Source organism: Tupaia chinensis, unplaced genomic scaffold (assembly GCF_000334495.1).
Source record: "Tupaia chinensis unplaced genomic scaffold, TupChi_1.0 Scaffold000477_1, whole genome shotgun sequence".
Lineage (NCBI taxonomy): Eukaryota > Metazoa > Chordata > Mammalia > Scandentia > Tupaiidae > Tupaia > Tupaia belangeri.
In genome coordinates this window covers 769,089-784,066 of record NW_006159986.1, presented here as the reverse complement: position 1 = coordinate 784,066, position 14,978 = coordinate 769,089, and the positions used below count along the sequence as shown (strand labels likewise).

General features: G+C 41.1%; 1 protein-coding gene and 1 pseudogene across 9 annotated transcripts in view; one reads left to right on the top strand and one right to left on the bottom strand.

Annotated features, from left to right (window-relative positions):
- Positions 1-14,978, bottom strand: part of CDK12 (cyclin dependent kinase 12) — a 135,436-nt gene that overhangs the window by 116,686 nt on the left and 3,772 nt on the right. For 8 of the 9 annotated variants that reach the window (XR_003550608.1, XR_335621.3, XR_335623.3 and 5 more), the window contains one exon: positions 5,992-6,876. Coding sequence is in view for 5 of the 9 variants with exons in the window: in XM_006155889.3 (XP_006155951.1) it covers positions 5,992-6,876 (885 nt within the window). In the remaining 4 variants the exon portion in view is untranslated. The remainder of the gene's footprint in view (positions 1-5,991; positions 6,877-14,978) is intronic. The other variant, XM_006155890.2, reaches the window with a different exon arrangement.
- On the top strand, positions 1,492-1,955 carry LOC102497015 (single-stranded DNA-binding protein, mitochondrial pseudogene; annotated as a pseudogene).

Genomic DNA, 14,978 nt, shown 5'->3' with positions numbered 1-14,978 from the left:
TGCGGGGGGCATGCATCCAAAACAAAAAACCACTCAAAAAAAAAAAAAAAAAAAAACTAAAAAGAAAGTCATGCCAGGCACATGTCCATGTGTGTGCAAAATCCCAAGAGGAGATACATCATATGAGAAGAAAAGATAAAAACATCCTCAGATAAACAAAACCTGAAAGAATTTACCAACACCAGACCAGTTCTTTAAGAAGTCCCAAAAAGAGTGCTTTACCAAGAAAACTAAAGACACACATACAGAAATAAGAGAACAAAAAGCAACCAAGAAAATGACCAACTTAATGCTAGGGACAAGAAATATCAATAACACTGAATGTTAACTTCCAGAAGTTTATCTCTTCAGGAAGGCTTTGAAGGAAGAAAAAGAGACTGATCTTTGCTAGCAGATGGTGTATCACAGAATACTTGGTAGGCAGGGCTGAATTGAAAAGCTTCATGTGTGAATTGTGTGCTGGATGTTTTCTTTCCCACAGTCTGAGTAGTTGACATGTAAATATTTTCTCAAAAATATTAGGGGCCAGCAGGCAGTGTGGCAGTTAAGGGTGCTGGACTCCCACATGGCCAACTGCGGTTTGAGTCTCAGACCTGGTGGTTTGCTTTCTCACTTTCCGGTCAAATTAAAAAATAATAACAAATAAAATTAAATAGTCTTTTGGGACCAGCAGGTGATATGGTGGTTAAAACACTAGACACTCCCACATGGCTGACCATGGTTTCTTTCCCAGACCTGGTGGCTTACTTTCTCTCTCTTTCTCTATCTCTGGTCAAATTAAAATAAATGAATGAATAAATAAAAAGAATTCTTTAGAAAATAAATAAATAGTCTTTTAAAAAACAAACAAAGGGACCAGCAGTTAGCGTAATGGCTATGTTGCTGGACTCCCATGTAACCGACCGCGGTTTGCATCCCGGACCCGGTGGCTTAAAACTCACGCCGGGCGCATGTGCGTGAGTGCCCAGGATCCCAAGAGGAGAATGGAGGAGAAGGGATTGCGGCGTGGCCGTCCCCCCGGGGGGTGATTTCTCGCTTTCTATCTCTCTGTCTCTTTCTGTCTGTCTGGCGAGTGCACACGCCCTATAGCAAAAACCTCTAAAAATAAAATAAAATAAAAAACAAACAAAAAACTTAAACCAGGGACCAACAAATGGCATAATGGCTACATCACTGGACACCCATGGAGTCGACCGAGGTTCAAGTCCTGGAACAGGTGGCTTAAACTCACGCAGGGCACATATCCGTGCATGTCCAAGATCCTGAGAGGAGAAAGGAGAAGAGATTGCGACATGGCCATCCTCTTGGGGGGTGATTTCCCACTTTCTGTCTCTCCGTCTCTCTGTCTTTCTGGTGAATGCATGCACCCTATAGCAAAAGCCTCTCTAAAAAAATTATTTAAAACCATACTGTCTGTGATCCCCGGGCGTTGAACACTGTCGGGGCTAGAGAGACCTAAAGATTAGATTGTAAGACAAGAAAATAGAAGTCATGTTTTGAAGACTTGTATTACAGGTACTTTGTCAGTTTGTAAGACATGAATCTGAAGTGGCTAGCAGTTTGATTCTTGAAAGATCTCTGAACTGTGTGCAGTTACTTGGGCGAGTGGGTCAGGACCCTGTCTTGAAACAGGTGGAAGGAAATCCAGTCACAATATTTTCTTTGGCAACAAATGAGATGTGGAGATCAGGGGACAATGAAGTATACCAAATGGGTGATATCAGTCAAAAGACAACATGGCACAGAATATCAATACTCTGGCAAGGTCTCAGAGATGTGGCCTATCGGTATGTGAAAAAGGGATCTCGAATTTATGTGGAAGGGAAAGCAGACTATGGCGAATAAAAGGATAAAAATAATGTGAGGCGACAGACAACAACAATCATAGCTGATAACATTGTATTTCTGAGTAAGCAGACGAAAGAGAAGGTGTAGAATGATTCTCCTTTGGCCATTGCTTGGTAGTCTCATTTCCAAATCAAGTATAGTCTATAATTTCTGAGGACAAGAATTAAAGTACTCTTTTATATTAAAAAAACTTTAAATAAATAAAACCATACTGTCTGTTAGAGAGTCAAATAAAATCATAACAAATATTTTGATAATTATCTTTAAATTTACTTTCTTGAAATTTCTTAAGTTGTTTATTAACTGTCAAGAACTATAGGATATGGGACCGGCAAGTGGCGTGGTAGCTGAAAGTGTTGGACTCCCACATGGCTGACCGTGGTTCGAGTCCCGGACCTGGCAGCTTGCTTTCTCACTTTCTCTCTCACTCTTACTCTTTCTCTCAATAGTCAAATTAAAAATAAATGAATAAATAAAGTCAAATAAAATAATTTTTTAAAAAGGAACTATAGGGAATGAGCAAATTTTTTTGATATGTAAAGTAAATCTTTGTGGGGAAAATGCAAAAATAAATAAATGTCAAAAAAAAAAGAAAAAAGGGAACCAGCAGTTAGCGTAATGGCTATGTCGCTGGACTCCCACGTAGTCGACCGCGGTTCGCGTCTCGGACCCGGTGGCTTAAATCTCACGCTGGGCGTGTGTGCGTGCGTGCCCAAGATCCCGAGAGGAGAATGGAGGAGAAGGGATTGCGGCGTGACCATCCTCCCTGGGGGGTGATTTCTCGCTTTCTGTCTCTATGTCTCTCTCTGTCTGGCGAGCGCACGCGCCCTATAGCGAAAACCTCTCCAAAAAAAAAGAAAAAAGATGCTGGACCTCCTCCCCCCCTTCTTTCTTTCCCACCCCCCCACATGGCCAACCATTACTGGAGTACTAGACCTGGCAACTTAAAAATCACATCAAGCGACCAGCAGGTGACTTAATAGTTATGTTGCTAGACTCTCACATGGCTGACCACAGTCTGAGTCATGGACCTCACAGATTGAAACTTACACCCAGCACGTGTACATGCCCAAAATCTCGAGAGGAAAATGGAGAAGGGATTGTGACGTAGCCATCTCCCCAGGGAGTGACTGTTCGCTTTCTATCTGTCTGTCTATCTCTCTGGCAAGAGCACACACACCCTATACCAAAAATCTCTCTCTAAAAAAAAAAAAAAAAAAACACACATCAGGTATATGTAAATGCATGCCCAAAATCCCAAGAGGAGACAACAGAGAAGGGAATGTGGCACAGCCATCCCTCTTGGGGAAGACTATCTTACTTTCCTTCTTTCTGTCTCTATCTCTCTGGTGAGTCCACATGCCCTATAGCAAAAACTAAAAAAAAAAAAAAGGAAACAAAATACAAACCAAGCTACAAAAGCCATTTAGGGACCACTAGGCTACTTGATATTACTATCGTTATTACTGCTACCGATATAATCATATTAAAAATCAATTCTAGGGAACCAGCAGTTAGCATAATGGCTATGTCGCTGGACTCCCACATAGTCGACCGTGGTTCACGTCCCGGGCCAGGTGGCTTAAAACTCACGCCGGGCGCGTGTGCGTGCATGCCCAAGATCCTGAGAGGAGAATGGAGAAGGGATTGCGGCGTGACCATCCCCCCTGGGGGGTGATTTCTCGCTTTCTGTCTCTATGTCTCTCTCTGTCTGGCTGGCTGGTGAGCGCACGCGCCCTACAGCAAAAAAAAATCAATTCTAAATTTGTCACAGTGATGGAGGTATTATGACAATATAAAAAAAATGTTCTTAATGGGGCCGGCAGGTGACATGGGGGTTAAAGGTACTGGGCTCCCACATGGCTGACCGTGGTTTGGATCCCAGACCTGGAGGCTTGCTTTCTCACTCTCTCTCTTGTTCTTGCTCTGTCCCTCTCTGGTCAAATCAAAATGGATAAATAATTATTTTTAAAAAATGTTATTAACAATTGATAAGATCCATTCCTATAGCCCAGTAGTTAAGGGAGGTGGATCTCACATAGCTGACCACAAGGTTTGAACTATGCACCTGCAGCTATAAAAACACATAGGACGCATGTGCATGTGTGCCCCAAATCAATCTCAACAAGATGGAGAAACAGAGAAGGGATTGTGGTACAACCACACCCCATTGGAGGGGTTTCTGCATACAAGCAAGCAAATTCACTGACAATCAAATTGAAACTGGTGAATCTAGATTATATTAATATTACTATTATTTTTCTAATATTTTTCTGTAAGTACTAAAATTGTGTTATATTGTATTTATTCCTTTTCTTTTTTAAATTTGCTATAGGACATATGTGCTTACCAGAAAAAGAAAGAGAGGGGGATAGTGAGAAAGCAAGCCACCAAGGTTTGAGATTGAATTGCAGTTGGCCCTGTGGGAGCCCACGCCACCAGTTATCCTCAGTATTAAAAAATTTTAACATAAAAATTTAGAAAAAAAAATTCTTATTTTTAAAAACTTTAATCAAAATTAGACTTATCAATGAACTAATGAGAAAATAAGGGTTTTTTTTTTTAATTTTTAATAAGGGACCAGCAGTTGGTGTAATGGCAATGTTGCTGGACTCCCATGGAGTTGACCACGGTTCAAGTCTCAGATCTGGCAGCTTAAATTCGTGCCAAGTGCATGTGCGTGCCCAAGATTCAGAGAGGAGAATGGAAGAGAAGGGACTGCAGTGTGGCCATCCCTCCTGGAGGGTGATTTCTTACTTTTTGTCTCTCTGTCTCTCTCTGTCTTTCTGGTGAACGCACGCGACCTATAGCAAAAACCTCTCCAAAAAAAAGTTACTAGGGCTCAATTTGTAATTCTCTCCGTAATACCTAAATGTGGACATTTCTCCTGGAAACCAAACATCAAAGGCACTTACTACTCATAAGAGCATTCTGGAGCTGCATTCTGGTGCTAGTCCCATGGCCTAGTGATTGAGAGAGCTGGATTCCACAAAACCATCTGTTCAGTTCAAGTCCCAGACCTGGTGGCTTGAAAATCATGCCAGGTGTGTGCGCCTACTACCCCAAACACAAAGGAATGATGTTAGAGAAGGGACTTCAGCGTGACCTAGTGCCACTAGAGTGCTTTCTACCTTCCTCCTCTCTCAGGTGAGTGTACAACCAATCTGAGTAGACATTTGTTTGTTTAAATTTCTTTTTTTTTTGGAGAGGTTTTTGCTATAGGGCGCGTGCGCTCGCCAGACAGAGAGAGATATAGAGACAGAAAGCAAGAAATCACCCCCCTGGGGGGATGGTCACGCTGCAATCCCTTCTCCTCCATTTTCTTCTCGGGATCCTAGGCATGCACGCACACACGCCCGGCGTGAGTTTTAAGCCACCGGGTCCGGGACATGAACCACGTTCGACTATGTGGGAGTCCAGTGACATAGCCATTACGCTAACTGCTGGTTCCCTTGTTTAAATTTCTTTTAAAAGAATTATGTATTTAATTTTTTTTGTTCAAGTAGTCTAAACAAAGTTTAAATTTAGAAAATGTGTTGGGACCAGTAGATGACATAGTGGTTACGTCACTGGACTCCCACATGACCAACCACAGTTCAAGCCCCAGATCCAGTGGCTTGAAATTCACACCGGGCATGTGTGCATGCGTGCCCAAAATCCCAAGAAAGTAGAGAAGGGACTGCAGCATGGTCGTCCCCCCGGAGGTGATCTCTTGCTTTCTGTCTGTCTCTGTCTCTTCCGCAAGTGTACATGCCCAATAGCAAAAATCTAAAAAAAAAAAAAAATACACACACACACACACACACACACACACAGAAAATGTGGGCCGGCAGGTAGTATGGAGATTTTAGGGTACTGGATCCCATGTGGCCAACTGTATGGTTTGAGTCCTGGACCTAGAACCTTGAAGAACACATGTATGCATGCATGTGAACCCTGAATCCTGAGAGGAGTGGAAGAAAAGGGATTGCTGCGTGGCCATCTGCCTTGGAGGGTGATTTCTCACTTTCTCTCTCTGTCTCTCTTCCCCTCTCCTCCCTTAGCAAGTACATATATATTTGCCCTACAGAAAAACTAAAAAAAAAGAAAATATATTACATTTAAGTTGAGGGTTAGTTTCTTTTAGTTAACTATGGGACTTACCTATCCATGTCATCGTCTCCAGGTAGTAAGGGTGGCAGAGGCAGAGGAGGCAATGTTGAAGTTTTCAGGTGTGGAATAGCAGCTGTTACAGACACTTGAGACTTCACAGAAACCTGTACAGGAGGCTGAGAATTTGCCTGAGAGGATAGAGCAGATGTCCTTGGGTAAGTAGAAGGGGGCAAACTTGAAGTACTGGAAACAGGAACCTGACTAAATGTTGGCTGAGGAGGAGGCAGAGGTGGTTGCTGTGGAACAGTTGGTAAAGGAGGCAAAGGTGGCAAAGGGGGTGTCTGAGGTGGAGGGGTAGAAGTTGGTAAAGGGGGTGGAGAAGTAATTGTGGAAAGAGGTGGAGGGGTCTCCTTTTCTGATGTCTCTGTCTCCTTTGGAGTAACAATCTCCTCTTTCAATGCTACAGGTTTAGAGTCTCTTGTTCCCTGTGCTTTCAAATCTTTAAGAACAGGATGCTTTTCAGAGTTTTCATCCAACCTTACTTTTCCTGTATCTAAAGAATTTTTGACCTCTGTGTTTGGATGTGTTACATTCACCGGTTCAGTATCTGGAACAGATTTTTCCAATTTTATACCTCTGGATAACTTTTTAGGCTCCAAGCCTGAATCCTTAGCCTCTACTGAACTGTTGTCTTTTTTAGGCAAAAATATGGGTGAACCTTTGGATTCCTTTCCATCCATTTTTGCTGCTGCAGCAGCAGCTGCTCTTTCCTTCTTTTTCCTACTGAGTTCAGCTCCCAGGCTGGAATTCAAAGGAAGCCTGACAGGTGAAATACTGGAATGACGACTACGTGACCCAGATCTCTTCTTTTTACTATGAGAAGATGAGTGTCTTGAATATGCAGGACTTCTACTTCTGGACTTCATGGATTTTCTACTGGAAAAAAAGGAAAAAGGCAGTTTAAAATGCACAGGCTATATTAACATATGAGGAAAAAACAGATCAGCAAAACAAACTATAGAGAACTGAAACTTTAAAACTCATATTAAGGGGCTAGCAAGTACCATGGTAGTTGAGACCCTAGACTCCCACATGGCCAACCATGGCTTAAGTCCCGGACCTGAGGATAGCTTTCTCACTGTTTCTTTCTCTGTGTCTCTCCCTGGTCAAATTAAAAAATATTAACAATAATAAGTAAAATTAAATAAATAATTATTTAAATATAATAAAATTGGGGCTGGGAGGTGACATGGCGGTTAATAGCGCTGGACTCTCACATGGCCAACTGTGGTTCAAGTTCTGGACCTGGCAGCTCACTTTCTTACTTTCCCTCTCAGGCTCTATCCTTTTCTGATAAAATGAAATAAATTTAAATAATTCTTTAAAAAATAAAATAAAATAAAACCATTTTTGAGAAGGGACCAGCGGATGGCATGGTGACTAAGGTGTTGGACTCCAACATGGCTAAATAGTTTCAATCCTGGACCTGACGGTTTCCTCTCTCTCTCTCTGGTGAGTGCACATTCCCTACAGCTAATTTTAAAAAATAATAATAAATAAAATTAAGTAGATAATTCTTTTAAAAGAAATTTGAAACAAACAAACAACAACAAAAAACATTTTCAGGAGGCCAACAAGTGGCATGGTAGTTAAGGCACTGGACTCCCATGTGGTTGAACACAGCTGAGTCTTGGGACCAGCAGTTAACATAATGGCTATGTCGCTGAACTCCCATGTAGTCACCCACAATTTGAGTTCTGGACCCAATGACTTAAAATCATGTCGGGTGCGTATGCGTGCATGTCCAAGATCCCGAGGGGAGAATGGAGGAGAAGGGACTGCAGCATGACAATCCCCCTGGGGGGATGATTTCTCACTTTCTGTTTCTCTGTTTTTCTCTGTCTTTCTGGAGAGCGCACACATGCTATAGCAAAAACCTCTCCAAAACAACAACACAAAGAAGTAATCCAATCCACTATTTATTCAGTTGAAAAAAGACAAATCAATACTCTTCACTCCCTCATAGTGGAAAAGGAATAGCCATATTTACAACGATTATTGTCAGGATTCTGATTTTAATCTTTGACAAAAAATCATACTTTATATTGGGACCAGCAGTTAGCGTAATGGCTATGTCGCTGGACTCCCATGTAGTCGACCGCAGTTCGCATCCTGGACCCATGGCTTGAAACTCACGCCGGGCACTTATGCGTGTGTGCCAGGATCCCGAGAGGAGAATGGAGGAGAAGGGATTGCAGTGTGGCCATCCCTCCTGGGGAGTCATTTCTAGCTTTCTGTCTCTAGGTCTCTCTCTGTCTGTCTGGCAAGCGCACAGGCCCTATAGCAAAAACCTCTAAAAAAAAAAGAAAAGAAAAAAAATTGTACTTTATAGTAAGCTAGAAAATGGAAAGTCACTAGCATGCTGGAGCTACAAGGTGGCGTGGTGGTTAGGACTCTCACATGGCCAACCACAGTCGAAACCAAGACCTAGAAGCCTGAAAATCACAAGGGAAACATGTGTAGGTGTGCCCAAAATTTCAAGAGAATGGAGAAGGGGGCCGACAGGTGGTACAGTGTTTGAAGGTGCTGGACTCACACATGGCTCACTGCAGTTAAAGTCCCGGACCTGATGGCTTGCTTTCTCACTTTCCCTCTCTCTTTCTCTGTCTCTCTATGATCAAACTGGAAAACAGTAATAGTAATACTAAAGTGAAATTAAATAATTCTTGAGGCCAGCAGAGACGTGGTGGCTAAAGGCACTAGATTCTCACATGGCTAGCTGCGGTCTGAGTTCCAGACCTGGCGGCTTGCTTTCTTGCTGTCCCTTTCTCTCTCTCTCTCTCCCTTTCTGTCTGGTCAAATTAAAAAATATCAAATGGAATTAAATATTTTGGAGAGGCTTTTGCTATTGGGCACTTGCACTTGCAAGAAAGACAGAGACAGAAAGCGAGAATCACCCCCCAGGGGAGATGGCTACATTGCAATCCCTTCTCCTCCATTTTCCTCTAAGGATCTTGAGCACGTAGGCACACACACCTGCCCGGTATGAGTTTAAGCCACCAGGTCCAGGACTCAAACCACAGTCAACTACATGGGAGTCCAGCAACATAGCCATTACGTCAACTGCTGGTCCCTTTTTTAAAAAATTCTTTAAAACTTAAGGGGAAAAAGTGGTGAAGGGATTTGCAGTGCAGCATCCCTCCCCGCGAGGGGTAATTTCTTACTTTCTCTAGCTCTGTCTCCAGCGAGCACTTGCATGCTAGAGAAAAAAATCTAAAAAGTAGATATTTGTCCAAAACCTTAATATTTTTTGAGAGATTTTTGTTTTGCTATAGGGCACATGTAATAACTGGAGAGAGAGACAGAAAGCGAGAAATTACCCCCATGGGGGATGAGTACTCTGCAATCTCTTCTCCTCCATTCTCCTGGGATCTTGGACACTCATGCACATGTGCCCAGTATGAGTATGAAGCTTCCAAATCTGGGAATCGAACTGTGGTCAGCCATGTGGGAGCCCAGGGACGTAACTGCTCTGCCTTGTGCTGGTCCCAAGCCTAAACTTTTTTTTTTCTTTTTTTAAGAATTACTTTATTCATGGGGGACCAGCAATTAGCGTAATGGCTATGTCACTGAACTCCCCTGGAGCTGATCGCGGTTCGAGTCCCAGACCTGGTAGCTTAAACTCATGCCAGGCGCATGTACGTGCATGCCTAAGATCCCACTGCGACTGCAGCGTGGCCATCCCCCCAGGGGATGATTTCTCGCTTTCTATCTCTCTGTTTCTCTGTCTTTCTGGCAAGCGCACACGCCACACCCCCTATAGCAAAAACCTCTCAAAAAAAAAAAAAAAAGAATTACTTTATTTAACTGTATTTATTTATTTATTTTAGTTTGACCAGAGAGGGACAAAGTGAAAGAGAGAGAGAGGGAGGGAAACTGAGAAAGCAAGCTACCGGGTCCAGGACTCAAAGTGCAGTCGGCCATGTGGGAGTCCCATACCCTTAACCATCAGGTCACTTGTCAATTCCCCAAACTTAAACTTTCATAACTAAAGAGCTATTTAATGAGTAGATCCCAGGTAAATATATATGTGTTTTAAAGAATTATTTTATTTAACTTCACTTATTTATTTTTTAATTTGACCAGAGAGTGAGAGTGAAAGAGAGGGAGAGAAGGACAGGCAAACAGTGAAAAAGCAAGCTGCCAGGTCCAGATTCAAATTGCAGTCAGTCATGTAGGAGGCCAGTGCCCTTAACCACTATGCCACCTGCCAGCCCCGGGAAAACATACTCTTCACATCTCCATGTTATAATTTACTTGTGTCCATTCTTCTTATTTTTGTTGTTTCCTTTTCTAAGAGGTTTTGGCTTAGAGTGTGTGCACTCACTGAAAATAGACAGAGACAATGAGACAGAAAGTGAGATATCACCCCCTGGGGGATGGCCATGCTTCAAACCTCTCTCCTCCATTGTCCTCCCAGGATCTTGGGCACGCACTCACATGTGCCCAGTGTGAGTTTCAAGCCACTGTTTTCAATCCAGTTCTAGGACTGGAACCACAGTCAGCCGTGTGGGAGTTCAGAGACATAACCCCTAGGCCATTTGCTAGTCCCATGGCCATTCTAAAGAAACTTCCAACATACAAGACTTAGGATTTATAAAACAGACATATTGGAATAAATATTTTATCAAAATAATTCATTGTAAGTTCTCAAAAATATGATGAATCCTAGCACTTTTTGTAAAAATTTATTTTATTTTATTTTTTAATTTGACCAGAGACAGAAAGAGAGAGAAAGTGAAAAAGCAAGCTATCAAGTCTAAGACTTGGGAACCAGCAGTTAGCGTAATGGCTGTGTCGCTGGACTCCCAAATAGTCTACCGCGGTTCGCGTCCTGGACTCGGTGGCTTAAAACTCACACCGGGCGCATGTGCATGTGTGCCCAAGATCCTGAGAGGAGAATGGAGGAGAAGGGATTGCAGCGTGGCCATCCCCCCTGGGGGGGTGATTTCTCGCTTTATGTCTCTCTGTCTCTCTCTGTCTGTCTGGCGAGCGCATGTGCCCTATAATGAAAAAAACCTCTCCAAAAAAAAAAAAAAAGTCTAAGACTTGAACTGCAATCGGCCTTGTAAATCTAGCACCTTAACCACCATGCCAGCACCCCCAGATACTTATAACATAATTTCTATAAATATTTTTAGAATTATTTTATTTAACTTTACTTATTTATTTTAATTTGCCCATAGAGAGATACAGTGAGAGAGAGAGAGAGAAAGTGAAAAAGCAAGCCACCAGGTCTGGGACTCAAACCATAGTCAGCCATGTGGGAGTCCAGTGCACATAACCACCATGCCACTTTCTGGCCCCCATAATTTCTATCAATTTTTAACAACTCATAAAAACAAGATATTACTACATGTTCAATTACTTTTCCTCATAAAAAATGGATTGGACAGGTGTGGATTAGTGTGGTAGTTAAGGCACCATAGTGGTTAAGGCACTGGACTCTCACATAGCCAACTGTGGTTCAAGTCCCAGACCTGATAACTTGGTTTCTTACTTTCTCTGTCTCTCTCTCTGGTGAGCACACATGCCCTACAGTAAATTTAATAATAATAATAGTAATAAAAAATAGAATAAATATTTAAGATAAAAAAAGATGGGAAGGCAGCAGGTGGTGTAGCCATTAAAGTGCTGGACTCCCATATGGCTGATTGTGGTTCAAGTCCTGGACCTAGTGGCTTGAAAAATCACACCAGGCATGTGCAACCAGACCCAAAAATCCCTATGACAAAAATGTTTAAAAAAAATAAAAAAGAAAGAAAAAGAAAAAGGAAAAGAAAAAAAAAAGGAAAAAAAAAGAACTGTGAAGTAAAATCTGGGACTCTATTGAGCATATTATTCTAAATTAAAATTCAACTCATTAATTCTTTTCATTTTTTCTAAAGCCTAACCATCTCAGGCCTCAATGCAAAGGGAAAAAAAAATCAGCATTAAAAATGTAGTGCTAAATGGACAGCCAGGTGTGGTGGTAGCACATGACTGTGATTCCTGATGAGGTGGGAAGATCACAAACTCAAGGCTAGACAGAGTGATGTAACAGGAGGACAGTTTCAAAAAACAACAAAAGTGGATAAAACATAATTTGCCCAGGAAGTGTCCCCATTCCAGATCCTCAATATCTGTCCTTATATTTGAACACTGGTGAAACTCACATGAAAAGCGTGTTTCAAAACAAATAGCACATATGTATAAAAGGAATGAGTCACATGATGGTAGGCACAGTTTTCTCTTACCTATACTGTTTTTAAATTGGCTCCAAAAATTTTGTTAAAATATATAATTATTATTAGAATTGGCAGTACTGGGGCCAGCAGGTGGTGTGGTGGATAAGGGCACTGGATTCCCACATAGCCAACCATGGTTCAAGTCCCGGACCTGGTGGCTTGCTTTCTCACTTTCCCTTTCTCTCTCTCTCTCTCGTCAAATAAAAATAAAAAACTAACAATAACAAATGAAAATAAATAAATAAATAATTCTTAAAAAAAAAATAACCGGGAGTACTAAAAACAACATATATATAAGGATATAAAATATTTAATGGGACAGACAGGTGGCGTGGTTCCTATGGGCACTGGACTCCCACATGCCCAACTGAGATTTGAGTCCTGGACCTGGTGGCTTGCTTCTTCACTCTCTTTTTCTCACTCTATCCCTCTCTGGTCAAATAAAATAAATAAAGTTAAATAAGATAATTCTAAAAAAAAAAAAAAAAATTGTGAAAAAGTCTATTTAAAAAAAATGTAGTTAAATAGATTTACCAATTATCCACTTGCCCTTAAGAAAACTAATACTCTCCTTGTAAATATTTGGCTGAAAAAAGAAATTTTCTCTGCTTGAGTTATAGCTGAGTTAAAGCAAACCACATCTCTATAACAGGGAAAACATGTAAAACCTAAACATTATGTAATGCTTTAGCTACCATGTACTATAAACTATTTCAACATAACCAAATCTTTCTTAAGAACTCTGCTACAAACCCTTCAAAACTGAATAGAAGCCTACTATAATTAGGACATTTGGATGGTCATATAGTTTTAGTGGTATTTTTATTTTTAAATTTTTTTTTTTTTTAATTTTTGGAGAGATTTCCGCTATAGGGCGCGTGTGCTCGCCAGACAGAGAGAGACAGACAGACAGAAAGCGAGAAATCACCCCCTGGGGGGGATGGTCCCACTGCAATCCCTTCTCCTCTCGGGATCTTGGGCACGCACACGCGCCCAGCGTGAGTTTTAAGCCACCGGGTCCGGGACACAAACCGCGGTCGACTACGTGGGAGTCCGGCGACATAGCCATTACACTAACTGCTGGTTCCCCTAGTGATATTTTTAGAAACACAAATGCTATAGGATTTGAGTTCCAGGTTCATGCTTCAAGATAAAAATGGAGAGAGGACAACAAATAGGTAAATACAGGCAGCAATAAGAAATGTATCTTCAAAAACAAGTATATTTCTCCCCCTGAATTAATTTGGAGTCCACCCATTTGAAATGAAATCACTACACTAATTACTGCTAATTTAGTGGCTACAAAGACATTGCATTTCTACCAAAGCATTTTCAGTCTTCAAGCACCATGTTGCTGGTTTCACATGACATCTCCAAAGGGGGTGAAAAAAGAAAAAACACACAAAGAATACCATAGACAGAATATATATATATATATATGTATATATATACACACATATATATGTATATATATTCCTCTACTCTTGAGCTATGAAATTTCTGTACTTACTGTTGGGATTCCTATGAATGGGAAAAAATATGTAATGCACACATACAAACATATTATACTCTCTTACAAGCCAACTAAAAATGTGCACATCTCCAGGAATATTATGTAATGTTTATATTTGTATCCTACACTACCATATTGTGTTTCCAATTCTTTCTAGATTAAATTTTACCATTTCTGCACCAGTAGAACTTTTTCCACTCATGAAAAGAACTTGAGATACACTGTTTTCTCTGAGAATCCAAAAGGAATCATTGCCAAAAAGTAGATTTTAGGCCAGTAGGTGGCATGGTGGTTAAGACAAATGGATCCCACATGGCTGATGATGGGGGTTCAAGTCCCAGACCTGGAAGCTTGAAAAACATGTTGGGCACATGTGCAAGTATGCCCAAAATCCCAAGAGGAGAAGGGATTACAAAGTGGCCAACCCCCCCAGGGCATGCTTTCTCACTTTCCCTCTCTCTTCCTGTGTCTGTCCAGTGAGCACATGTGCCCTATAGCAAATTAAAAAAAAGAAAAAAGTTTTTACTGAACCATGTCTAGTGTTTTAGCCTCAATGTTCCTGAGGCTAAACCCCACAAAAGCACAAATTCCTAAAATAGCTTAATGGAACTACTCCCAAGAAAACAAATATTCTGAGAATATGCATTAGGCTTTCATAAAAAATAAAAAATAAACTAAGCAATTTTGCAAATGGTACACTTAAGATTTAGGCATTTTATTGTATTAATATATAAATTTCACCTGACACACCTTCAAAAGAAAACCTAAACTCTAATAATAAATCCAAAAATATTTGGAGCTAAATAAACAGATATCTGTAACTTACTTGGAGATAAATCAAAACAAAAGATGGACTAGTGAAGAGATGAATCAATACAAAATTAAAAATATAGGGACCAGCAGTTAGCGTAATGGCTGACCACGGTTCGCATCCTGGACCCGGTGGCTTAAAACTCACTCCAGGAACATGTGCATGCGTGCCCAAGATCCCGAGAGGAGAATGGAGGAGAAGGGATTGCAGCGTGGCCATCCCCCCCAGGGGTGATTTCTCGCTTTCTGTCTCTCTGTCTCTGTCTGTCTGGCGAGCACACGCGCCCTATAACAAAAAACCTCTCCAAAAAAAATGAGGAAAAAAACGCAAAATTAAAAATATATATCAAATATTTATTGTAGAATGTAGGTGGAAAATATATGGTTGTTCGCTACAGGTCTTTCAACCTGTGTTTGAATATTTTTTA